This window comes from Melanostigma gelatinosum (genome assembly GCF_949748355.1).
Source record: "Melanostigma gelatinosum genome assembly, chromosome: 14".
Lineage (NCBI taxonomy): Eukaryota > Metazoa > Chordata > Actinopteri > Perciformes > Zoarcidae > Melanostigma > Melanostigma gelatinosum.
Genome location: NC_136647.1, coordinates 19,143,248 through 19,168,820, shown reverse-complemented (window position 1 = coordinate 19,168,820; position 25,573 = coordinate 19,143,248). Strand labels below are relative to the sequence as shown.

The window sequence follows — 25,573 nt, the reverse complement described above, 5'->3', positions numbered from 1 at the left end:
CCTTAAAGCCATATCTCACCATTTAGGGATCTCATCTTTTTTTGTGTGTTTCCCAATGTAACCGACCGTCATCCAACCGGGAAACCAGACGGGACAGACAGTCCGAGCAATTCGAATGTCCTTCAGCTGCCAGAGACAGAATTAGAGGAACAGGAGAAGAATATCCTCTGTGCAGGTCTGGACATGTCTGCAGGCTAGGCGTTGTCATTCGGTGCCATTTACAGCACCACCGAGTGTCACTTTGACCTGTTCACTGTGTCTCGGCGTCAGCGTTTAGCACATTGCTTTCATGAATACAGCTCCCCTCTTCAGTGTCTTTTGAGACTCTGTCCTTTTCGTCATTACAAGGTTATCTGCTCGCTGCAACCGGAGGCGTTAATATGGATGAAAAATGTCTGTTAGTCAGTGAAAACCGCTTCGTAAATCCAAGAAGGGCTCAAGTCTTGGCAAATATTAACGCTATTATCATACAGATTGAATAATCAATTATTAATGGGCTGTTACTTCATAACAAAAGAGTCAAACGCACAAATTGCTGCTTCAAAACTGCTGACAATTAACTGAATTTTTGGGCAGAGAGATTAAGTCCATATGCTGTATATATGGGAGATTCAGCAGCTTGTGATATGATGATGTGTAGTAGATGTTCGATATAAATATAATGTGGGAAGTTCACGTTAATGATAAGTGTTATGGTTTCCAGTTAAAGGTTGTGTACTGTAGAAGGCACATGCAATGTTGTGGAAATACAACAGGTAACCCTCCAAATGACTGTCAAGGATGTCAGGCACTCCGACCACAAGTCACCCATCTCACTAAAGGATCATAGACCCAGATAGTCTGTTCCATCAAAGTTCTACTCTGCAGCAGACAACAGAGATGCATGGACGCAGTTATAGACAACCGATAAAAAGACACCGAATGAATGAGTCTGCCACTGCGGTGTGTTTGGCATGAGCTGCTGGCCGACACGTCTCTGTCAACACCGCCCACTAAATCTGTGGCAAAACAATATTCTGTCAAATGTTTTTTCGGCAATTTTGGAGTTAAAAGCCTGCTGTCTTTACAGAAGCCACAGGTGTCCTGATTCCAACTGATCGTGGACATTTGTGTTCACACGGAAAAACACCTGAAGCTTCTGTTGGGACGCAATTCACTGAAGAGGAATCCTCACTGTTTACAGGAAGGAAGTGACTGCATTAAATAACTAGTTCCTCTCTCTGCAAGATTAAGTATTCTGTTTCTGAATAATCATGTTTTACATTTGACAACTAATCGTCATAATGCAAATGTGCAATTATAGTAAAACAGAGGCATAGACAGATTCGGGCTTTGTCCTTAAGATGTATTGCCATCTTTTCTTGATATAGTCATTTTATAAAATTCCCTTTTGAAAATGTAGTGTGATTATGAAAATTGTTTGAAGATTTTGTAAATTAGCTGATAAATGGTGTCGTAGTGACGACTTGATCAGTAACTTTTGGTCATAGAAGGTCACAAGAAAGCTGGTGGTCTGGTGTGCTCTTAGCTCTGGCTCTGTACTTCATTCGATGTTCTCGTATGTGTTCTTTTACAGTTTGTTGTTGTTGGTGTTATAATAATTCAGGTGTGTGTTGTCACGCCTGAAGATATGCTGCAGATGGCAGTAATTTAACCCGTCAAATTAACAAATATTATTTCCAAGTGACAATACACGGAGCTGTGTGGTTGTGCAACCAAACTTTTGATGCCTGGGGAGGGAAACGCAGTGCGTGTGTGTACTATTTTTGTATGTTTGTGTTCGGGGCCCGTGGTTATGATAATCAGACCATGGACAGAGGTTGAAATGGCACGGCAAGTTTATTGCTGTGGACAGCATGTACTTGTTTAAGAGATTGCAGCCTGGTGGTTTGCACCGTCTCTGGTGTATTCTCTTTTCACCCAACGCTACATCCAAAGCTGTTTACTGGAGTTCTGGGTCTCGTAAAAGGCTGGTGTGTATCCATCCGGAGCAGAGTCATTTTCTTTTCTCTCTGCCTGCTAGTTATGACATTCAGATGGAATACGAATGAGAGAAAGTCAATATCATTACAACAAAGGTTGGGATAAGATGTTACATGTATTTATATGAACTTGATCTAGCTTCTGACTGAAATCGTGCAAAGAGAAGAGATGCACTACAACAGAGGGTGGGACAAGGAGTGGTATCTTCCTGTCAGTCACCACCAACGAATCAATGGTGACCAGTGCACTGTGGCAACAGTGTGTTTTCTGTCAGGTGTGCAGTGTGCTGGGAGTGGCAGCATTGTTCCTTCTTCCTCTAATGATGCATGGGACTGCCTGTGGAGGGTGTGGCACATAACTTTAGTGTGACTCGGACACCAGAGCCGACCAAAGTGTCCCAACTCAGACGTTCACATCACATTCTGCATTCCTCACATTTCTGATCGCCGCTAATTCTCACCGTTCAGACTCCACCAGTGTTGGATTACCAATGCTGTTTGATAAATGCCACATGCAGCCTGGGAAATATACCCGTGCAGCAGTCTCTCGCCCTGTCAAACACAGCCGCTAATTCTACATAATGTCGACTGCTTGAGTTACTCTGAGAGTTGAGAGCTTGTCACCGCAGCTGCGGCAGAGCTCTCCGCTACCTGCTCAGTGCGAGAGCTGCAGATGGGGAGAATTACACGCTGCTACAAATACCAGGCCGGCTGGCAAGAGTGGGCTGGAACGTCATCTTTTGCGCATTACCAGCGCGTATCATAAGCAAACACATCTGGTCGGAATAAAGGAAGGTGCTCGCTTGTTTTTCGCCTCTGTACTGAAGGCAAGAAACGGTAGTGAGATGTGCACTCAGACTGCAGATCCAAGCTGCAGCATCAATAAAAACATGTCGTTATTTTTTTTCCCAGGGATACTTTCCTGTGACTGGTGACATGGCACCGAACACACGGATTACTGACACATGCACACACTCTTTTAATGATGATCTTTGACCTTGACTTGCTAGGGTTTGTATGGATCGAGCACATGTGTTTGTCTAGGAGGGGCGTGGAGTGTGTGTGTGTGTGTGTGTGTGTGTTTCTAATTGATCTGTTGATGTCACTCGGAGCAGAAAGAGTGGAGCAACCTCCCTCGGCGTCAGGCAATCGATTGGTGTTCAGCCTTGTTTTCTTAGAAGCTGGAGAAAACATCACCCCAAATCTTGTTGCCAGAAATGCTCGATCACTCCCATGACAACGGAACAAAACCACCCGCTGCTTGTGCAGTTCCTGTGGTGCTTGCAACTTAAGAGGCGATTAGAGATCTGATTGGACATTTACATGAGGAGGGGTTGACAGCATGCTTGTTTAATTGGCCTTAAAATCCTGATTGGATTGGCAGTCCCTCATGGGCAGTGCTGCTGGTTCGTTGACAGAAAGCGTGGGGGAAGGAGACGGGGAGCAGAGTGCCAATCATCGCCCAACAGCTGCCCTCCTCCGAGACGTGGCCTATAAAAACAGCCTGGGATGGAGACGCACACACACCAGCGCTGTGATGTCGATGCAACATCATGTCATCGTTCTATTCTCGTCTCAGCAGGAGAGGAGGCCGCTGAACACCATCACAATGCAATTATTTGGCTTTGGGAATCAATAGTGGAGAAGATTAAACCTCGCTGCCATGCATGACCAGAGAGAGGAAGTCACAGGTGGCTCTTTCTTCTCCCTCCATTTCCCTTCATCCACAACAAGGCTACAACAGCTGCCAACGGGAGAGAGGAGGCACCGAGGGATCCCAACGAGGACAAAATAGGAGCAGCTGTGAGTGGCCAAAACAGCTGATCAAGCACTGATTCCCACCGTGTAGGGGGAACTCAGAGTTAACAATAGAAACGTTTGATTGACACTCACAGGATCCAGACAGCCACGGCTCCAGCACGGGATAAAAAAACTCTGATTTCTACGAAGTACAATGCTGACTTTTTGCGGTTTCGGCTTGAAGCTTTGTATGTGCAGTGTAAGTCCGATGTGTTAGCGGCGCTCAATCCTGAAGTCTTACTCAGCACCTGTGGCCTCATTCCTTACAGCTCACATACTGGCTGAATGGCAGACTGACACCATGTTAAGACTGGGGCTATGTCAGTTGGTGTCTGTGTTGGTGTCGTGTTTCAAGGTGGGCAGCCACACAGAACAGGGCACAGACGGTCTGTTTTGAGCGCCGGCTCCTTATTAAGCTGCCGCCTCACTGTACATCCAGCTTTTTTCCCTTATTTGCCTCAAAGCACTTGGATACAATAAACTTAGCAGGAGAATACCTTCCCTCACATTTTCCCGTCTGGTAAACAAAAGTGCTCAAAACTCCGCCCCCAACCAAAGGTAACACCATCTAGGTGAACCCCCTCTCGTCTTCCTCTCCTCCATTAACCTTTCGTGCCCTCCGTACCCTCGGGACTGGTCCTGTTCGCAGCTGCGTGTGAGAGTCACTCGCTCAGCCGCAGCCCAAGGGCCTTTAGCGCGGAGGCCTGTCATCTCCAGAGGCAGCGCTGAGGTCAGGCCGTCCCGGTGCCCTGACAGGTCTGCTGAGCTCAGGTGAGACCACGTCCACATGCTGATGGACGGCTCAAACTGCCTTCACCCGCTAACCTGAGTGACACCTGAACGCCTCATCCTCTTACACAGAGGCAATAATGACACGCATGCACACGCGCATACCTCATGTCAATTTTTGTTGTGCGAGCTGCTTTTGAAACGGGTTGAAGTCGCCAAATAACAGAAATAGCTGGTGCTGCGGAGGCTGAGCTCACCACAGGGTATTTTCCATTTGTTGTTTGTTGTCCCTCAGCATGAAAACACCAGCTAACAACCACCACACTGCACCATAATCATCACCCCCCCATTATTTTCCAGCCAATGGGGCTTTTTTTTTTAACGAGTATCTGTTAAAACAAGCTAGGGAGAGGCAACTATCTTTAGCGAATAATAACAAGCACTTGATTTTCATTAGAAACAGACACTAATGCACTGATTGTGGGCTTGTTCTAAGAAAATTACATTTTACCAGTCAAAAATAGACAACAGATAGACGTTTTTTTGGAGTGCAGCAATCAAAATGCAAACACTACAGCAGGTCTAAATGCTCCTCCAGTGCTCAGCCAGCCTCGTGTTTCCCAAAAGCAAACAACTTGTCAGTAACTTCTAGATATGGGATTTTTTTTCATTCCAGTAGTCCTGATCAAGAGCCAAAGAAAAGGGTCAAAGCTGTCCTTTGCTCAAGCTGAGCCAGAACCAGAGTTCACGAGGTGATTCTGACTCAGACTTGTTTGTTCTACGACTTGGATCCTGCAGTGCGTGGTGAGTGGTTTGTTTTTTTTAAGTGTGAGGGTAACCTGGCAGCAGAGAACGCAACTCCCACCGCCTGTAAAACACCTACGTCACTTTGCTTTCCCAGGTGGACGTGAGCCGCCAGCACAGAGGGAGCGAGGAAGGAGAGCAGGCAGAGCCGGGCCTGGCCTGCAGGTGTTCACAGAGGCAGGGATTGTTCCCTCTGGAGACGGAAGCAGGGGGTTGGGGTGAAACCGGAAGGTGTCTATGGATGTGTGCAAACACATACACGCACACACTGAGACTCTCCCCTCCAGCTCCCTGATTACGTCAACCTCCTAACCTCGCCTTCACACCTAGGCTCCTCGTCTGGGCCTCCCCGATCACACAGCCCAAGGCCCGGACACCCAGCATTCCTCAGGCCAGTGTGACAAAGCGGTCGCCTGGGGATCAGGGGCCAAGCAAAGTCTGAACCATGACGGGCCGGGCCGGGCCGGGCCAGGCCAGGAAAACCAAACACACAGCAGCCCTGCTTTAAGGCAAGCCAGCTGGGTGCCTCTCAGAGACCTGCAAACGTAGACGCTACATAGGGCAAACCAGCTACACATGCCCCACCACTAACATACTGTGTGTGTGTGTGTGTGGGGGGGGGGGGGAGTTGGTGCTCGTGCGGGAGTGTGCATAACTCAAATAATGAGCCAATGCAAACAGAATTAAGAGTCAAACACCCTTCAGGTTCCTGTTTCTTGTTAAAATTTCGTACAAATCTCTGGGTGCAGGTCAGTGTCTCTTCACAAATTCAGGCACCCTGATGATTCAAAAAATTGAATGAACGCGTTTGATCCGACACATCCGGACCATTAGCAGTCTGTTCAGGCACAAAATGGAAAAAGTTGCTTTGAAACACCAGACTATTTCATCTTTTGACCACTGCTGCTAACAGAATCGAGAAAAACATGAAAGATATGGAGATGACGGAGGAAGGTGTGAAGAGGATAGAACATGAACTTGGAGTGGAACATAAACTCTTCGTGCTGCAGTGAAACTGGGTGGAAATAAGATGTGGGATTGATAAAAATGGCCTATTCACTGAAAAGCCAACAGAACACTGACTTCTTTTTTTCCCAGTGGCTATTTCTGTCCTCACCACAGCATTCAGCTGACCTAAAGTTAGTCTCAGAGCATCAAGCAATGGGGGGTGGAGGGGGGTGGTGGGGGAACACTGGGCTGTATTCTTTCCCCCTCGGTCTCAAGCCCGCCTGCTCGCCCTCAATAGCACTTTGTGTGCAAGTTTGTTGGTGTTTGACTGAGTTTGAGGGCACAAGGAGACGAGACGGGGTCCTGTCCTCCAATGAGAGGGCTTTGCAAGGTATCTCCCTAAAAGGTGGATTCATTGGGGTCTAGAGTGGAACAGGAAACCCTGCCCTGAGCCGGAGTCCTCAGACGCTCTGGGTACATGTGTGCAGGCTCTCAGGGGAACAGCCGGCCTGGCTCCAGACTGTGTTGTCCTTTCTGTTGACCTGCCCTGCTGCTGCTGTTAGGAAATGTCACTCCCTCACTTGAGCCTGCGATACAGTGATGCTAATAATTCAAACGTATTTAGAATGTTCTAAATAAATAAGTGCAAAACGCCTCAAAATTCTTGATGGTGTAGGATTCAGATACCCTTCCGATCGAATTCTTGCAAATGAAATAAGGCAGTGCTTTATCTTGTAACTTTTTGTTCAAAGGATCTGTTCCTGTTTCAGCTTTGCAGACTATAAATCAGAGGCAGGGAAGTTGAGCCAACTTGTATCTTCTTTTCTAAGAAAACCGATAAAAATAACTGGTTTCCATTTATATCCTATGAGTAACAGGTATAAAGGAGAATGATTAGAGGCATAGGTACATCATTAGTGGGTTGATTCTGTAAATTAACCCGGCATCAACTGCAGCATTACTAAATGGTGCTGTCGACATCTCTGCCAAAGTAAAACCCTCGTACTGTTCATGTGTGAAAACAGCATTTCTTGCTGTTGACTAGGTCATGGTCTCAAAACCGCTGCATTGCTCCATCCGATTTAGCAAACACCCGCAGCACAGCAACAGAGTTGTGCAGCAATTACCCCACACAGAGAATGTGTCGAGGTGTTGAGCTAAGATTTTTCACATGTGTAATTATAGGATTAGAGGAACCTTACCTGTTTGCAACAAGCCGATTCCGCTGTCTGATACCCCATAATGCCGCTGGATGTCGAGCAGAACACCTGTCAAGAGGAGGAGAGGGAAAACATAAATATAGTTTCAAGACATAATAATAATCATACTTGAAACACTGAGCTCTATTTAATTTATAGCTCAACCTATCTTCTTTTGCGGCTTGTGATTATTGTCGGATATGATGGATAGACAGGCTATCATTCACTTAACATCCCTGAAGAGCAATATAATATCCCCGATAAGTGCACTCTTGGCTGCCATACAGTGGTCAACTTTCCGTAAATGCTCGCAAAGGTTTCACTGCCGGGTGTTATTTCAGTGTTTTTAACCACTCAACACACGTCCATGAAACTCACAAGCACGCTTCCATCACACACACCTTCTCCACCATTCGCCTCCCAGCACAGCTCGGCAGCAGCTGATTTTGGCTTTTCCAAATGACACTGCAACCGACCGTGGGAGGTGGATTCTTGTGGTGGCTCTCATCAGACACACACAGCAGCAACATGACATCGCTCCACTGTGAGAAAACCACAATGTCTTTGAGATCGTGTTAAACCTGTTGGTGTAACCCCAAAAGGAGTTGGAATGGAGGGAATTTTGTCACCGTGCATGTCTTTAAATGCATGAATGAATGAATGAATGAATGAATGAATGGCACTTGCTTGGCAACAAGGTAGCACAGGGAACGCGTTGTGAAGAGCTGAATATCTGCTCATCGCACATTATGACTCCTGTGTGTGTTCAACATGTAACATGTAACATGAAACGTGAAATGCACATGAAATCTCATAAACTTTTCTTTTCTTTTAACACGTCGTAAACATCAGACCGTCGAGATGAAGAAGAAGATCAGACGGTGATCAATTAAGGGTTGAAGAAACCACCTTTTTTATGGCCACCATACAATTTTAAGCCCCAGTAAACAAGAAGCAACACGTCTCATCAAATGAATTCTGCTCCTCTCGAGACCACCGGCTCGGAAAGGTTCAAAGGCTTATTTTTCAAACTGTAAAGAAAAGGAAGAGGTTGCAGTCCAGATGCTCGTGCTAGGCAGTGCTGGCTGAATCTCTGTAGAGAAAACTGGCAGGCTGGGATTGCAATACAGCTCATGAAAATGGAACAGCAGCATGACTAACATTTAAAAAAGCTGGCTGCCTCTGATCTGCCTGCTCCTCTCCTCCGAGCCCAGCAGACCAGCGTGAACCGGCGTAACCTGACCTCCGCAGTCTCTGTGACTTTCAGAAACCACTCATGCATCACGTCCTTGTGATCTCTGGGATTTCCGAGCTTGGTAAACGGTGAGAAGGATCACAGCCCAGCAGGCAAATAATGCGCTCAACAGCAATGGCTGTTTTTCTGCCCGCCTCGTCGAATTGTCAACAAAGCCGGTGCGACACAAGGGCAGGTGCAGGTTGGACTGTGACTGCATGGGAGCAGAGACATGCGTCAGATTCCTGTCATGTGAGTCAGACCACCTGCCCACATTCCCACGCTGCAGCATTCTTGTTCAAGTGCTGCACTCGAAACTCTCTGCCTCGTTTCCCTTTCGTGATGATGTGACTCAAAAGGTGCTCCCGTGCTCGTCGTCCGCCAATGTCAGTGAAACCAAACAGTTCAGTCTATCCTGAAAAGATAAGGAGGAAATAAAAAAAACTGCATAGCTCGATGTGCTTCACCACCTCTGCATTGTGCATGTTGCAACTGTGCTTCTTGCTAGCAGGTCTCAGAGCAGTCGGAGCGCACAGTGTGGTAATTATGCAGCAACTGCCTCAGGGCAGGTGAGACTCAATTTACTTTGCTGGGCAGGTAAATTGCAGTTCATATCCAAGTCCAAGTTAGGGTGATTACTGAAAGAAGTGTGATCATATTCATGCACCTCAGGGATTTAGTTAATCTGATCACACACACACATCAGGTTGCCATCACTACATGGCCTCGGCAGACAGGTTGGCTGCGACAGCGCCTCGGCCCCCCTCCCCCTTGTCAAGTCTGTCAAACAGCGACAACAGGGTTTTAACAGTGTACTGTACAACTGCAGCTCTACTCTAATTATCCTGGAAGACGTTCTCACACACACACACACATGCACACACAGCCTGCTGGGAGGGGGATTCCTACGCCAGATGGTGGAGCGTCCCTCCTGGACAGAGTCTGCATTTGTCTGAGCCACACCCGTCTACACTAACCGCACAATTACCGGACGATTAATAAAGGTAGAGTTGGCAAAACATGCTGTTCACTGGAACAATAGGAAAACGGAGCCGTGGGTGTAAGATGAACGAGAACTGTGTGATGAAGTCCTCCAACTACAGGTCTATTAAAAGCACATGAAGCTATTGCATGAGAAGTTATTGTGAAGAAGCAGTGAAGCGGTGGATGGTGATGGTGATCAGAGTATCAGTGTTTGTTTTACTAGATTCGAGTGCAACGAGCTGTGTAATGAAGTGTGCTGATCTGTAAAGGACTGCAGAGAGCCGGCAGCTCTGTGTTTTTGTAGCAGCCTATAACAACTATCATCTCTGATCTCAATGTTGGCAATCAAACTCTGTCCCTCTGATTTCCCTCCTCTACATCTCCCCTTTCTTTTTTTTCTCCTCAGCCTGAGATTCATGTTTTTGGACTTTTCCGAGGAAACGTAACGACCATTGGGTTATTGGGAAAGAGAGACCCAGTGATATATATCTGATAATGCAGTACCACAGGTAGGGCTGGGCGATAAATCGATTTAATCGATTAATTCGAATGTGTGCTTTAAGGCGATGTGTTTTATTGAAAATCGAGAAAATCGCCCCCACCCCTTTTTCCCGTAGTAGAGTGCGCGCGCATTGTTTACAAACTAAAACAATGGCGGCCAGCAGCTTCACTGCTGCCGCCGCCACCTCACAAAAACAACCCAGCATTTTGGAGACATTCACCAACTGTACTCCGCATGAGAAGAAGAGTGCCCGGTGGAAAGCCATCACGGATGCAGTCGCGATGTATATCGCAAAAGATATGGTGCCCATATACACCGTGGAAAAGCCGGGGTTTATTCACCGTCTCAAAGCTTTGGACCCCAGGTACGTGCTACCAAGCCGTAAACATTTTTCTGACGTTGCCTTGCCTCGGCTGTACAATAGTACACGCCAAAGGATCTCTGCGGAGCTGGAGGGGATGTCATTCTACTCCGCAACAACTGACCTGTGGTCCAGCAGGTTGACCCAGACACCGATCCACTTGACTGGTGGAAGCGTCACCAACTTAACTTTCCAAGGCTAAGTACTTTAGCAAAGAAATACCTCTCTGTGCCAGCTACAAGTGCCCCCTCTGAGAGGCTTTTCAGTGTGTGGGGGGGGGGCATTGTTACATGCCACCGTGCATGCCTGAAGCCAGAGGTAGTAGACAGGCTTGTCTTCCTGGCAAAAAATATTTAGAAAAAACATGCACTACTGTTTAATACTGTTGGTTATGTTGTGAATGCACTTGATTTTGTTTACATGCACTTATTTACTGTGCAAAATATGTTATGTTGATGTTAGATCAGATGTTGCACTTTTGAAAATGTGAATGTTAAAGGGTCATATACATTTTATTTCATGCTGTGTTTGTATCAGTGTATTCAGTTAGAAAAGCTTACTGTAAAAAGTTACATTTGCACAGTTGTTTACAATGGAAGGCTACTATTTAATGCCATTTAATGTTATGTTTAATTTAATTTTATATTTAAATGATTCAGGCAAACAAAAGAGTGACCAAATACTTTTTGTATACTACAGGCACCTTTCTACAATGTTCAGGTTTTGTTTGCACTTTATTTTTATCAACCTACTTGGGAAAATCATCACAAAATAAAAGAAAAAATTGTTTTCAACAGCTTCTGTCATCTGCAAAAAATTTTGGGGGAAAAAAATCGATTTAAATCGTGAATCGGATTTTTTGTAAAAAAATCGGAGATTTTTTTTTTAGGCCATATCGCCCAGCCCTAACCACAGGCCCTCGCCCATGCAAGCTGGCAGCACCCAGTTTAGTTGCCATGGCGATGCTGTACCAGATAAAGGTCAAGAAAACCACAAAGGAGCTCAGCTTGCCGAAATCTCAAAAACTGCCTCTTTTTTTTGAATGCTAAGCTCCTCATTGCGGTTGCATCTCACAAAGCCGTATCTGCTCACATGTCCCTTAGTTACACAGGTTATTACACGATGCCTGAAATACCAAGTGCAACACCACAGCAACACTGACAAGAGGGACATTTAACATTAAAGCTACATACCCAGTCACCACTGTGGTTGCAACGAGATTGCATTTAACGTTAATGAGTTTCTCTTGGGCCTCCGGAGGGGGGGGGGTTCATCTGAGCATGATACCGAGTGTGAAACATGGCAGGAATGTGGAACTTCCTGACAGCACACAACAGTAACACCGGTTACTTCCATCTTCATTCAAGGTAGCAGCACACACCCTCTGACACACACACACACACACACACACAGCAGTTGAGTTGAGCCAAACCTCCCTGTGTCTGACACTTATTCCACTCTCATAACGGCCGCCTTCATGACCACTGTTTTCAGTGTAGCTTGAGAAGAAATTACTCAAATGAACGGTGAACACGCCACAACTGCTGCATTCAGAGCACTGAGTGATCATTCTTCGATTATGAATAATACTTTCTTTCAGTCTTTGCTGTTTCCATTATACGTCTACCAGCAGAAGACTTACTAACCGTACAGGCCAGGGTTTGTGAATCCATGTAGATCAAACGCAGCTCCCGAATACTGACACACACGTCTTGTTTTTGTTTCTTTTGCGTCATGTTTTGAAATAAAAACATCACATATACAATTTGACAGGCAGAGGTTAACTTCCCCGAAGTCTTCAGTGAAAACAACACGACGGCGTGATCCAGAGGAAACATTGAAATGAGGATACAGCATGCTGTTTCTGCAAGGCCAGCTTTTGGTGTAGTGACGCACTCTGCCAGCATTGCTCCTCTGGGACCACCAGACACTCACAAATACACCGTACGTGAACACACACACGCTCCACGCCCCATACGGCCATACACGGATATGCACGCACAGAACTACATCAGCTTGGAGAGGACAGATTTCACATCAAATCCCCAACAGAGACTCATGGATCTCTGGCCCCCCTCGGTTCTATTTCTGCACATAGAAACTAGGCTAAGAGGAAAGAGAGAAGAGCAGTCCAATTTAACAGCGTTGGAGAGACACGCGGAGAGAGCAGAGGAGTCATGAGGAGGAAAGAAATAGGTGGTGGCTAAAACCGGGTCAGTCTGGGCTGGATTTGTTTTGCAAAGCATTTGTTTCCATTGTTTATATATACAGTACATATATATAGTATATATATGTGTGTGTGTGCTCCCCTTTCCCCTGGTTTCACTGTGTGTGTGTGTCGGAGTGAGATGGAGCCAATGGATGGAAGTCATTCATTCTGGCTAGAGTGTGACGGACAGCGGAGAACCGCTCTGCTGATGTGGCCAGATCCTTCCCCTCCATTCCTGCTAAGGCAGGGGTCTCAAACTCATTTCCACTCCGGGCCACATCAGCATCATGGTCGCCCACAAAGGGCCGGTTATAAATGTCACCACTCGTAACATATTGTTAAATAACGCTCTGCATTCACAGTTGAAAGTAGTCTTCAATGTGCTCACAATACATTTCCATGTTAAATGTACAGTAACCAGCCAAAGAGCTGCTTCTATGACTGTTTAAGTATCTCATCATTTTGACTTTCAATCTCATCATTTTGACTGGCGGATTCGCGGGCCATATAAAATGACGTAGCGGGCCGGATTCGGCCCGCGGGCCGGGAGTTTGAGACCCCTGTGCTAAGGGGTGATTCCTTGTCATGTGTCAACCCCATCAGTATAAATAGTCTGGGAGAGGAAGAAGGGGGGGGGGGCATAATGAGGGAGGAGAAAGTGTATCTTTTCTGGTCCTTCACGTGACCAATTTTGGGATTTGCGCGCTTGAGAGACAGCGGCAGTAACAGCGCGGGGAAAGAGAGAGAGAGCGACAGAGTGCAGAGGCAGGCCGCGCTGCACAGCGTCTCAGAGGAGAAAGCTGACCACAAATATGCCCGACTGTGGCCGGCGGGCTCCTGACCGACTGCTCTCCTCCCTTGCCATGTGGTCCGCAGTGGGCGGGGGTGCGCTTTTTTCCATTCCACTTCCTCTGCCTGCCACACAGAAAGGAAACGTGCTGCAAATGTCTGGGAAACAGTGCAGAGCTGTGCCTGCGCAAGAGGCTTTTCAGAGCTCGTACAGGAGAATAGAAATCTGCGAGAGATGGGAAGTGTGTGAGTGCACGCTGGATAGTCCTGCTTCTCTGTTGGTAGCGAATCGAACGCGCATGTAAGACCTCATAGTCATTCTGTTGACAAGTTTAGAGGCCACTGTTTTGAAGCCGGAATTGAATATATTCAATTTGAGAGTTGATTTCTGTAGATTAATGGAACCGTGTGGAGTTTTTTTTTTACCAGTAACAGTGCTATGGAGCAGAAAGATGCACATGTTTTATGAGGAAGAAACTGTTGTCAACATGCTTGTTAGACCTCAAGGATGCACAATGTGTTTTAGTGAGAAACACTGAACGTAAAATATTACTAATTTTCTTTCACCAATCAAAAAGCTTGAATTCCGCTCGAGGGCCACGGTGCATTAGTTCCAGCCATACGTGCTAAATATTTGATGGGAGTGGAGAGGATGCATAGTGAAGCATCAAGGGAGCAGACTAAACCTACAGCTCATCAATAATACATCCGGGGCTAGCCCAAGTGTTCGTATACGAGAGAATGCTTTAGAAGTATTGGAAGGACATGCAGTGACGCGAAGCAGAGGTATTTGAGATGAGATGAGACTGTCTGACTGCCAGGGGATCTCCGTGAGCTGCACTCGTTCACACCAGCGTCTCTCAGGAATACTGAACAGCAGTTGAACTCAGCGTTGAATGTGGATACGGAGGAGTGCGTTTTATGTGGAATTTGGAGAAGGAGCCACGTTAACCAGAGAGAGGCTCAAACTGTCTCCGGATTGAATTAATAGAGAAGTGATGCTGACATTGTCCCTCTCACAAACCCACAATTTGTGCTGGACCAATTAAAGGAACAGTGTGTAGGATCTAAAGGGATTTATTCTACAGGATCACATTACCATTCATCCCCTGGGGAGCATGAATGTAGCAGGTCAAAGTTAATTCAAAACTTTGACCTGCTGGTGGAACTAAATCAAAAGTCAGAGGATCCCCAAACTGTATAGGATTCTACCTCTGAGGAACATGCAGCCACAATGTCATAGTTGTTGAGCTGTTAGGTTCGGACCAAAATGACCAACCAATGGAGCGACCAACAGGATATGTAGGGTTGTGTCAAGATAAAACAGCATGAGACTTCACTGACGTCACTGCGTGTGAGTGCCAGTGTTAAAAGTGCTGTCAGTAATCCCAGCACTATTTTTACAGAACAGTGTGGAGGATTAAAGTCATTATGTAGTGTTTTCTAATGAGATTTTATTTCTCCTCACTCTCTTCTTTTCATTTCCTGAGGATGTGGGGAATCCACTATGGGGCACATTAAAAGGTCTTGCCGCATAATCATCATAAACTGTATGTCCAGAGTAGACAGGCTTTCTTCATCTTACTTAATGCTGCTCATTAAGGCGTCTTTAATCATCCAAAGATTAAGCAGCATCCAGTAAAATGCTGCTGATATATTCATTTTAATACTTGATACTTTACAGATCTACAGATGTCTAAGCTCTCGGCTTGACACCTGACTCATCTACTTCATCTGACTTCCTCTTGATCCACGCACAGTGTGAGCTGTAAAGCGTAATGATAAGATGTCCACAGGCTGTTGAGCTGACTGTCTAAACCGCAGAGCAGAGGAGAGCGTGCACATGACCTCAAGCCGTGATAAAAACAGAAGGAAATTGGTGACGATTTGTGTTTTCAGCTCAATTTAGCATCAAACGGCTACAGCGCGACTATCTTCTCTGGGTAATCGCAGTGCTTAGGCTCCACAAAATGGAGAATTCAGGGGCGATAGGGCCCAGCTGCTTCTTTATGGCTGATGTGAGTGGCACCTTATCTTTTAAATCGAAGAATTTATTGTGTGTAGTGAGTTTCTATCGAGTTGTTTTCATAGAAATGGGTGAGAATGTGTGAAATTGGAAGAAAATCAGTCGTGCACAAGGTTGTGGGGGGGGGGGGTTCATCTTTCACTGTCTCATGAATGAGATTTGCATCTCATTACTTCCTCTGCTATTTCATCAAACACTCTGAGAAACCCAAATATGTATTTTTGCCCAAACTTATATAAAATTACATCACAGGCCAGTTTGAATCTTGTGTCTCAAGATGGAAATTATTTCACACAATTTGATTTCTGAACTCATTTTACATGATAAAAAAAGTTCTCAACCACCGATCGAGAGTTAGAGTTCTTCTCGGCGTGGGGAAACACACCTTCCTTTCCACCTCTCTTCCTCTCTGACTTCCTGCGAATACCACGCGTGTTTCCTTAAAGAATGGCCCACATACCTACAGCACATGAGCCTCGGGCCTTATGCACTAAGCAGTCAGTCATTTAACTATGAGAAGAAAAATGCACATGCAGCTTTGCACTGGCGTGCTGCCCACATACCTCCATCAACAACCTGAATGACGACACGGGACACTGGCTGCGGTCTTGACTCCTAAACATCGCTGAACATCGCAAGTCCCTCAATTTCATGCCGCGACGACCACATTCAGATTCGGCTTAAAGTCGAACGCATCATATTCAGTGTTATAAATACATTGAGTATTGAGTTGACAAGCTGCCCGCAGATGTATGCAGTTAAACATGGACCAGTAAACATTTATGGTGCTAAAGAATCAAAAGAACGCTGTAATAACCCTCCCATGGTGCAGTGAGGCGTAATCAACCATTCTGATTGTAAACGAGAGGCCGGATAAGATAATGCGTTGCTGCCAGCCCAACATTAAGTTTAATACCTGCATATGCACTTATGTGACGTCTTGAAAAACGCAAAACCAATGACACATTCTCATAGGAATTCAATCCTGTGTGAAACTCTTTCAGCAGAAAAACACTAAGGGCTGTGCCTGCCTGTGTGTGAGTGTGTGTGTGTGTGTGTGTGTGTGTGTGTGTGTGTGTGTGTGTGTGTGTGTGTGTGTGTGTGTGTGTGTGTGTGTGTGTGTGTGTGTCCACCTCTGACCCAGGACATTTAAGTCTCTGACAAAGGTCGGCGCCCTCACTCAACCCCGGCTCTTCCCACAAACACAGTACGCCAAACGCAGTAATGAAAATCCTGCTGCAATCTCATCGAGCTCTGACAACATGACTGATATCCACAAATGAAATCAAAAAAGAGCTGATGAAACATGCAAGAGAACACAGACACACTCACACACACACACACACATGCACACAAGATATTATCCTGGGTCTGATAGGTGGCTATAAAAGATTACACAATCCCTGTGCCGGGCTCCACTATTGACTCGATCACATGTAAATGGAGGGGGAAGATTACAGTTTTCCTCAACAGGGAAGGCTTTTCAAATATAGAGCTGCTGTAAATAAGCACTCTAAATATTATCCCAGCAGCTGTGAGAGCTTCCAGGAGCTGAGCGCTAATATCACCGCTAGCTGCTGGTCTGCTGGTTTGTATCTCATGCTGCGAGCAGGTCAATGTTAGATTCCAACTCTCTCAAGAACAACTTGTTAATGTGTCAGAGAAAAATCCAATTTCAGTGTGTCTCAGGACATTACGGTTTCATCACTCGTAACAAATTCCAAGCTGCCTGTTCTGTTGATCAATATTCACTGTGTGTGTGTGTGTGTGTGTGTTTTGCAAGCATGAGAAATGGATTGCATTGTCTTCTATTTCCATTTCTTCATCGAATTTAACAGCGGTCTCAGCTACAGCACTGGACTCAGGGGAACATTTGAATACGAGCTTTCACAACACAGAAATGTCACTTGTGTTGCATTTTTTCTTTTATTTGGGTAAATATCTATTTGTGTGTATGTGTGTTTGGACTGGCTGGAGGAAATGAAAATGTCCAATGTAGTCTGAGCAGTGAAAGTTTCAGTCACCTGACTAATAAAATAGTTTTTGCTTTTGACTGTTCATCTGTAGAATAACGCACGATGCAATTATTTTCCACAGTCCATAATGGATATAGAAACAATCCGAAGACCAACATATTGCAATTTCAACAACACTGCGGCTCTGAGACTTCCCTGTTAAAATTTAAGATTATCGTGAGAGACGGAATGCGGGGAGTGAGGAGAGCTAATTTTTTCCCATCACATTTTCTAAGCAGGGATAATCTTCTATTTGACAGTGTGTCAAACACAAGAAATTGCTCAACGCATCCCCAATCTCTCCTCCTTCCTTCCTGCGCTCTTGCCATCTGCCTGAAGAAATGAATTTCAGCTCTTTCTTTCGATAAATAGTCTTCTTGGATAATGGGACAGGAAGGGTGGGACGTCTTTCTTAACATGGGGGGCTAATTGCGCTGGATGGAGAGTGGGAGAATCCCTCTGCTTCTGCTCGTGACTCATCTCGCTGTCACTCCGACAAACTGGACTGAAGTTGGCAGATACTGTGCTTATCTCAGGGCTGTAATCCCTGTTAAGCAAACTTGTAGGTGGAGGCACAACACAACACAACACCAAAGAAAACACCAGCGCCCTGTCCTTATGTCCACACACTCCTCTAATGACAAAGGGGAGGTCAATGATTATCGGGCTGCCACTCAAATCGTCAAGCTTCTGGAAGTTAAACGATAAGAACCAGTTAAAAGTATGACGCCTTGAAACGGTCAGAAAACGTCATAAAATTCGAAATGGCCGACTTCCTGTTTGGTTTAATGAAAAACTCCAAGAGGATGTTTTGTGCGTCTCATCACGATCCGCATACCTACCAAATTTCATACAGCTAGGTGAAACCCAATGTTGGGTCGAGTTGGTATCGAGCCAATTTTTCATACCGCAGCTGTACACCCCAATCAGACTGCAATTTTCGCAAATTCTGGCTTGCGTGCCAAATTGCACAAAATTCCCAGTATCCGAAGCACCTCCAAGAAGTTAAATGACAAGAAAAAGGCAGCGTTTGTTGAAAGAGCCACTCAGAGAAGGAGAACTCTGCTCAATTTCAAATGATTGGCCAGTCTGCCTTCGAGGGGCGGGACTTAGCGAAGGGTCAATCGCCGTCCACGTCGCCTCACAAACTATTCCCGTCGAAGTATTCCCCTAACCCGTCAAATCAAACCGTGTGTCTTTAGCGTGGGCAGCACAGAGTAAAAATACCCTCTCCAGAATGCAGCACGTGTAATGGCCTCATAGCTGTGATGAGTGATGTCGGATGCAGGGTTGGGGCGATGCCAAAATAACAGCTGTACAGAAGGGGACGAGTCACAGCAAAGTGACCATCAGCTGAGCCACGAAGCGGTGCGAAAGTACGTCTACTTGAGGGTAAAATCCGGAGTAGCCACATGAAAGGGTCTGCGCTGTCTGGCAGAGGACGAAACTCCCGTCTAATTCACCGGTTACTATTACAGACGTCGGCTAAATCGGAGCCTAAAGAACACACAGACTGTTTTCTCACAGCAGCGGGAACGGCACGCCAGGATATAGACGTAAAGAGATTAGTGGGATATCTGTGGGAAACCAGTCTGGAAAAGTCCACTTGGTAGGATATCATGTAATTGTTCCATTTAACATCTGTTGAATATCGCGTCAATATTTTGCTGTCAACAGTGATGTAAAAGATGTCGAAACATAACGCATGAAAGATGTCTTTCACAGAGACGTTTCATACTGTACGGGACCTCGAGTCTAATTCCAAACGGCTCCACATCAAATGGAAAAAGCACGGGAAGAAAGACGCAGCAGCCCTATGAAGTGGATTACTAGAGGCCCTTCCATCTTTTTAATGCCTCTGCTGTTGTTTGGGGACCTTTTTAATGTGAACGCTATAAAACCAGAGATGTTGAAATGGGGAGAAGAGTGAAGGGTGAATCAACCAACAGCTAAACCCCAAAGCAACTGGAGCATGGCCCACACAGCCTTTTACACAGTTCAGTAGTGAGGAGACACTTCCTGTATTTCTCATCCTGACATGTTCCGCTGCGGGGACGTCTACCAGCAAACGTTGTTTTTCTACTTTTGTTTTTGCGTAAAAGTTGCTTTATTCCCAAATGTGCCCGACGGACACCGACGCTGTCTTCACTTCTCTTCTTCTCTGTCCTCTGTGGAACTGAAAGTGGTGCCCTTTTCTTTGACTTTGTGCACTTCCGCCCCAGAAAGTGATCTTAAAGTTGTGACAACAGAAAGCAAAAACATGTAAGAGACGGAAAATAAGCACAGCATTTCCCCTTTGTAAGAAGACGCAGAGGAATGGCTTATGTGGACGGTGATCATGAGGAACCCCAAAATGAATCTGCATAGCCTGTCAGACTGCATAGATCGCTACATCTTTCTTGCAGAGTGCCAGAGCTGGCTTTAAGAGGATTATTACCACACGGTGATCTGTGTCCTAATGCAAGATGCCAAAAATTCACATGCAAGGGTCCTTCACTTGTCCAATAGGACGTGACCCTGTTTTATTTTTTTTTTACTGGTATTCCCAGAATGACAGCTTGACTGAGACAACGCTAATCTACGGCTCCCCAAAATTTCTGTTCACCCCAGATTAGGCTGCAGTCGGTATGCCCCCCAAACTGCCCCATTGCTGGCTGAGAAGGGGGCGACTCCGGGTGCACGCATCAGGGTTTACTGACTTACCAAGAAGCAAATAACGTTAAGTGCTGAGTGTCTGCCTCCCACATCCTCATATTCTCTGAAGAAACGCTTAATCCCCTCTTTGTGATAAACTGTCCAGGAGCTTGGACTGTCTGATGTGGGTCTGCGCAGAGACCAACACAGGGATTTAAGGTTCCAAAGCCACCTCAAATGAAATTAAACCTGGTGGCCTTCTAAATCTCAGAGCTCCTATCTGCACTCTAAAAAGCAAATGGTAGATGAATAAAAGTGGCTGCGGCTTCCAAAGGCCAGACACAAGTGACCCAACCGGAGCATCGTAACTCATCCAGCTCCGCTCCAATCTGGTACAGTCCAATCTCAACCTCATTTCCCTGCACACTGCTATTCTGAACTGCAGTAAGGGCACCATCGGCCTTATCGGGACACCCTCAAATATCCCAGACGCTCCTCATTACTGCTCTGTCTGCTTCACAGACGGTCGTAAAAACAAGCACAGGCTTCTGAAGGAGCATTCCCGGTCAGGCTGAACAGCTGAGGCCTGATGTCCAGCTCACTGCATGTAGCTGACTTGACTTTCTTTACACATGGATTTGGACCATGAGTGTGTCTGAAACAGATCCCTTTCTCTTTGCCAACTCCACAACATATAAATATGGACTGCCTGCAGCCCTCTGATGATCCAGAGTTGACCATGAACTGAATTATGAATTAGATGCCTTTTAAAAGAGGTGGAAGGAGCCGTTTAAGGGATGGTGAAGTGGAAATGTATTAATTTGCTTACATTACACTACATTTCATTTTCTAGACTAAAGGTGACGCCCTGTTGTGAATTTGAAGGATGACATCTCCAATATGCAGCTCAAGCCTCAAACAATTCGCCGTCCCTCCTCACACACTGGTGGCATTAAATATTCAAGTCTTGTAAAAGACATATTGGCTGAGCGTCTATAAAATCCAGAGCTAAACAACCTCGTAAAAATGAAACAGTCGTTGCAACTTCTCTCTTCTTTTGTGGTTCTCACCATCATCTTGGAGAAGTCAAACGTTGAAATCATCAACTTAACTTTGTATGTGGAGGGTTTTTTGTTTTTTATGAACGTGTGTGTGGCTTCACCTCTGACACTGGGGATCAACAGAAAGATCCAAGTCTTTGATGCTGCCGCTGTGCGTTGGTTGGTGCAATTTTCCCATCATTGTTGTGGAGCAGAATAGCCCCGGTGTCTAGAATGGTCACCCTCTGTCTCTGTGACAATGCTTTAGTGATCCACACACACTACAGTAATGGCTGTTGGTACAAAGACCTTTTGACGTGGGGGGGGGGGACAACATCGCTCGTGCTCAGCCCGCATTCTGTGTCCACTTCCCTCTGACTGCCTGCCACTGCAGCAGCCGGCCCCTCCCCTCACTACTCCCCTCACTACTCCCCTCTCTCATTCAGCCCCTCTTGAAATGGTGGGGAGAGTCTTTTCTACTGTGTGTGTGTGTGTGTGTGTGTGCTTTCTGTGTGCGTGCACTCATGCTAGCTTAATTGACATCAAGATCTATGAGTTTTGGGTACCTGCTGCTGTAGAAAGAGAACAAGGAAGCTGGAGAAGTGGAAAAGCAGAGGGATTAGAAAGGAGACGAGGAGACAGAGAGCTAACGAGAGATCGGCTGCGAGGTGGTGGAAATGGAAAGCAGACAAATTGATACTTAATTCCACTTAAAACGATGCAATAAACTCATCTTAAATGACATCAGGAAACGACAAGATTTAAGATTAACGTCCCATTTTTACAATCAGCAGAATCTCTAATATAGCTCACAAAGCAGGAGAGGAGAGAACAGCCTGGAGAGAGAAGACAGGCAGAATGGCAGATCAGCTCATGCTCTATGTATTAGTTGTTGGATGCGCATGGTTGCTGGTCCTCTTTCCGCGAGGGGTCAGCCGCATATGCCGCCAATGCATAATGCAAAACGGCCCGGCAGCGTGCAGGTGGCAGGGACTGGAAGGGATAGGGACCCCTCTGCACCGCATGCACCGAGCACAGCATCTCCCCACGAGGGTTAGCCCGGGCTGCTGCAACCACCCTCCCCAACAACCATCATCCTGCCCTCCCTTCCTCCTCCCTGTTTCCACTTTTCTCCTCATCTCCCTACAGTTTCCCCGTCCTCCTGCCAAGTTAACGGCTTCGCTGGGGGGATTTTCTGCCGTGCAACTCGTGAGGTATAAAGGGGGCTCACGATGGAGAGGACGGAGAATCGAGGATTTTGTGCGAGCCCCTTAATGAGGGGGTTTCCTCTGATCAAAGCACGAGGAGGGGCAAGGAGACAGGACTACAAATCGCTAAACCGTAGAGGGAGGCTGACGCATCCGAGACTGAGGATGCGGGACGTGGCTTCTCCAGCTATCTGCTGTGACCGAGTGGTGCTTGAAGATTGCTGAGATTAGATATGCCCCCCCTCATCAACACATTCTTGGCTGTAGGTCGAGCAGCTAAACCCTCCACGCCATAACGATCGCTCAGGTGCCCAAGGGTGTGTAGCGTGACTCTTTACAGACCGGACCTGAAGCCGGATGATGAGCTGCAGGCATGTGGCTACTTAGAGTGTACACATTGTTCTGTTTGGATTAGCCACTCCTTCTTTCTGCCACGGGCTACGGAGTGAAATTCCACCATTAATTTCCCCGATTCATCAAATTCAGAAATCTTGATGCCAGATGTGCTTTGCTATAGGTAATGGGTGAAGAGGTAAAAAAATCGAAAGGAATTTTTTTTCAATGAATTTCAAGTAGACTTCTGTTGTGTGATGTCGTGTATAAAATAATGAATAGAAACGTGCACTTTAGCCAGGAAGGGATCATTTTGTAGAGAAGAGTCTACTCTCGCCCATGAACACGCTTCCCTCCATTCTCCATGCTGCAGCATTATTGTTAACCCATTCAGTGCCACAGGCCGATGTCCAAGGCTTGATAAGTGCTACTGTACCAAATATTTGTAAAACTGAGATGAGGATACCATGTTAACCTGGATTTATGCGTCACATTTTAATGCGCGCAGGGTCATTGGTTATAACAATAAGTTGCACAATTCATTACTTTGCGAGGAATCCATAATAATCAACTAAAATGCATTTCTGTGAGTCCACAAACTGGACTATTTTAGGAATATGATTCTGCCTTTTTCTTGCAATATTTTAACAGAAAAAACATTTTGCCCTTCAAAAACTCGACATCATCTCAATGAGCTCTTCTCTTGACTTTAAAACATATATAATTGGCCATCTTAGTAATAATCAATTAATCGATCAAGTCCAAAATTAGGCTCATACAAATGACCTTTTTCACATTTTACCAACCTCTAAGACACAAAGCTTGATTTCCATCCGAACACGGTGTTCAGTTTTAATAAATCATGTCGTGGACCTCAGCTATAGTGAGAAAATGCGGACACTTGAGTGGGAAGACCACATGGCCTCATCACAGCGTCACACAGCGAACTGCCGCGCAAAACACGCGCTATTAGATGAGATGGACTAAAGTAACTAATGACAGTCTCTCTCTCTCTCTATCTCTCGCTCTCTCTCTCTCGCTCTCTCTCTCTCAATTTGCAGTCACTGAAACTCGTCTGATAGATGACTACACACACACACACACACACACACACACAGTGCGAAAGCATGCAGTCAGGTCCGTGGATGGAGAGATGATCGCCTTAATTGATCGATCTGCTGCAATAATTCCAGCAGCATCGTGTACAGAAACATTACTGTCCTGCATTTTCTCGAGATGATATCGTAGAGATGCGTTTAATTTCACCACAGCACGCAAAGTCTACCACCATTGAAACATTAACAGCGTGGTGGTTTTAGCAGTCAGTGCGCTGCGCTCGGCCAAAGCCCCATTGTTCCGCTGAGGTGTGCTGGCTGCTGCCAGACTGGAGCGCCTCCCAGGCAATTAGCGCATGATGTACAATCACTCCAGAGGATACTGGAGAGCTGCTCTGCGGTGTTTGCAGGAACCCCTCAGATAAAAAACAAAAAACAAAGCTCGAACGGAAAGGGAGAAGTCAGTCACTTACCGGCTACAGTGTATCTATCCATGTAATTGAGGACGTTCCCAAAACTGAGGATCCCGGCCGCGGCGGCCGGTGAGTGGCATCTGAGCAGCGCGGCGCGGAATTTCTGCCCCGGTTTGCACGGGTGAAGGTCCTGGTTGGATTTCAGCGCGGGACTCATGCTGCCCGACAGCGTGTGCACCTCGTCCGAACTGCTGCAGCCTTCGATCTCGCGTCCATCGCTCTCCACACACATTGTCTGGCACGAATGATCCAGCGCAGAAGAGAGGGAGAGAGAGAGAGTAAGAGAACGGAGAGGAGACTATTGAAGAAGGACCAAGCGCAGCGATGGTCTGTGATTCCTGTTGGAATTATTCTCAGTGGAGTTGTTGTCTTAAGTGTTGAAACGCAGGAGTCGCTCTTCTCGGGATCATATTTTTCTAGCAGTGTGCGGTGGCGGACAGGCTGTGCGCTCCTTAGGATTCTTTTTCTTTTTTTTCTGAGGAGAGTAGCTTACATAGCGCTGTAGTGCAGGGGTGTGACCCGGCTTGACAGACTCCGCCCCCTCGCGAAGCCCCGCAGCGAATGATGGAGCCGCACCTGATACTGTGGTGCAGATGCCAGGGAATTGTAACCGGAGAGTAGTGAGGTTGGAAAAACCTTTCAGTTATTTAAGGAAGCGGACGGTGGTGTGAAACGGGTGGGTGGGTGTGACTTCATTCATCTATATATTTATTTGATTTATTTATTTGATATGCATCTTTCACATTTACTCGGGAGCAATCAGGCTGCTGACTGAGTCAAAATGACAGAATAATTATAGGACCTTCTGATAGAAGTCACAAAGGTATATGTTTCACAGATACATTTAAAGATGAAAGGTAGCTCCCTCTTGGTCTGCTCATATTTTTAGTAAGAGGTGTCAAATAGATCAGGATTTATTTGTGTATTTTTGTATATATTTAGTTCTCTACCTCCTAAAGAAGATGTATTTAGTTGATGTCCCATAGCTTGTCACAGCCATGTCTAGCAGTTTGTGGAACTTTTTCATTGAAGAATAAGTTAAGTCAGTTTAATTTATAGAGCAGATTTAAAAACAACAAATGTTGACCAGCGGGCTTTACAGACTGATTGAATTGTTCGATCGATGATGACAATCAAATAAAAACACAGACACAATTATAATGATCAATCAGTGAATTTATAAAAGTGTAGAACATATAATACTGTATAAAATCATAACAACAAAGTGGAAAAAATGGAGGTGAAAAT

The 25,573-nt window shown here is 45.9% G+C and overlaps 1 protein-coding gene across 2 annotated transcripts in view; it reads right to left on the bottom strand.

Annotated features, from left to right (window-relative positions):
- spns2 (SPNS lysolipid transporter 2, sphingosine-1-phosphate) overlaps positions 1 to 24,759 on the bottom strand; it is a 57,978-nt gene extending 33,219 nt beyond the window's left edge. For both annotated transcript variants that reach the window (XM_079283214.1, XM_079283213.1), the window contains exons 1-2: positions 24,326 to 24,759; positions 7,466 to 7,531 (exon numbers count right to left, since the gene is read on the bottom strand). In XM_079283214.1, the coding sequence (XP_079139340.1) occupies positions 7,466 to 7,531; positions 24,326 to 24,557 (298 nt within the window). In that variant the 5' untranslated portion in view covers positions 24,558 to 24,759. The remainder of the gene's footprint in view (positions 1 to 7,465; positions 7,532 to 24,325) is intronic.
- Positions 24,760 to 25,573: the final 814 nt, after the last annotated feature.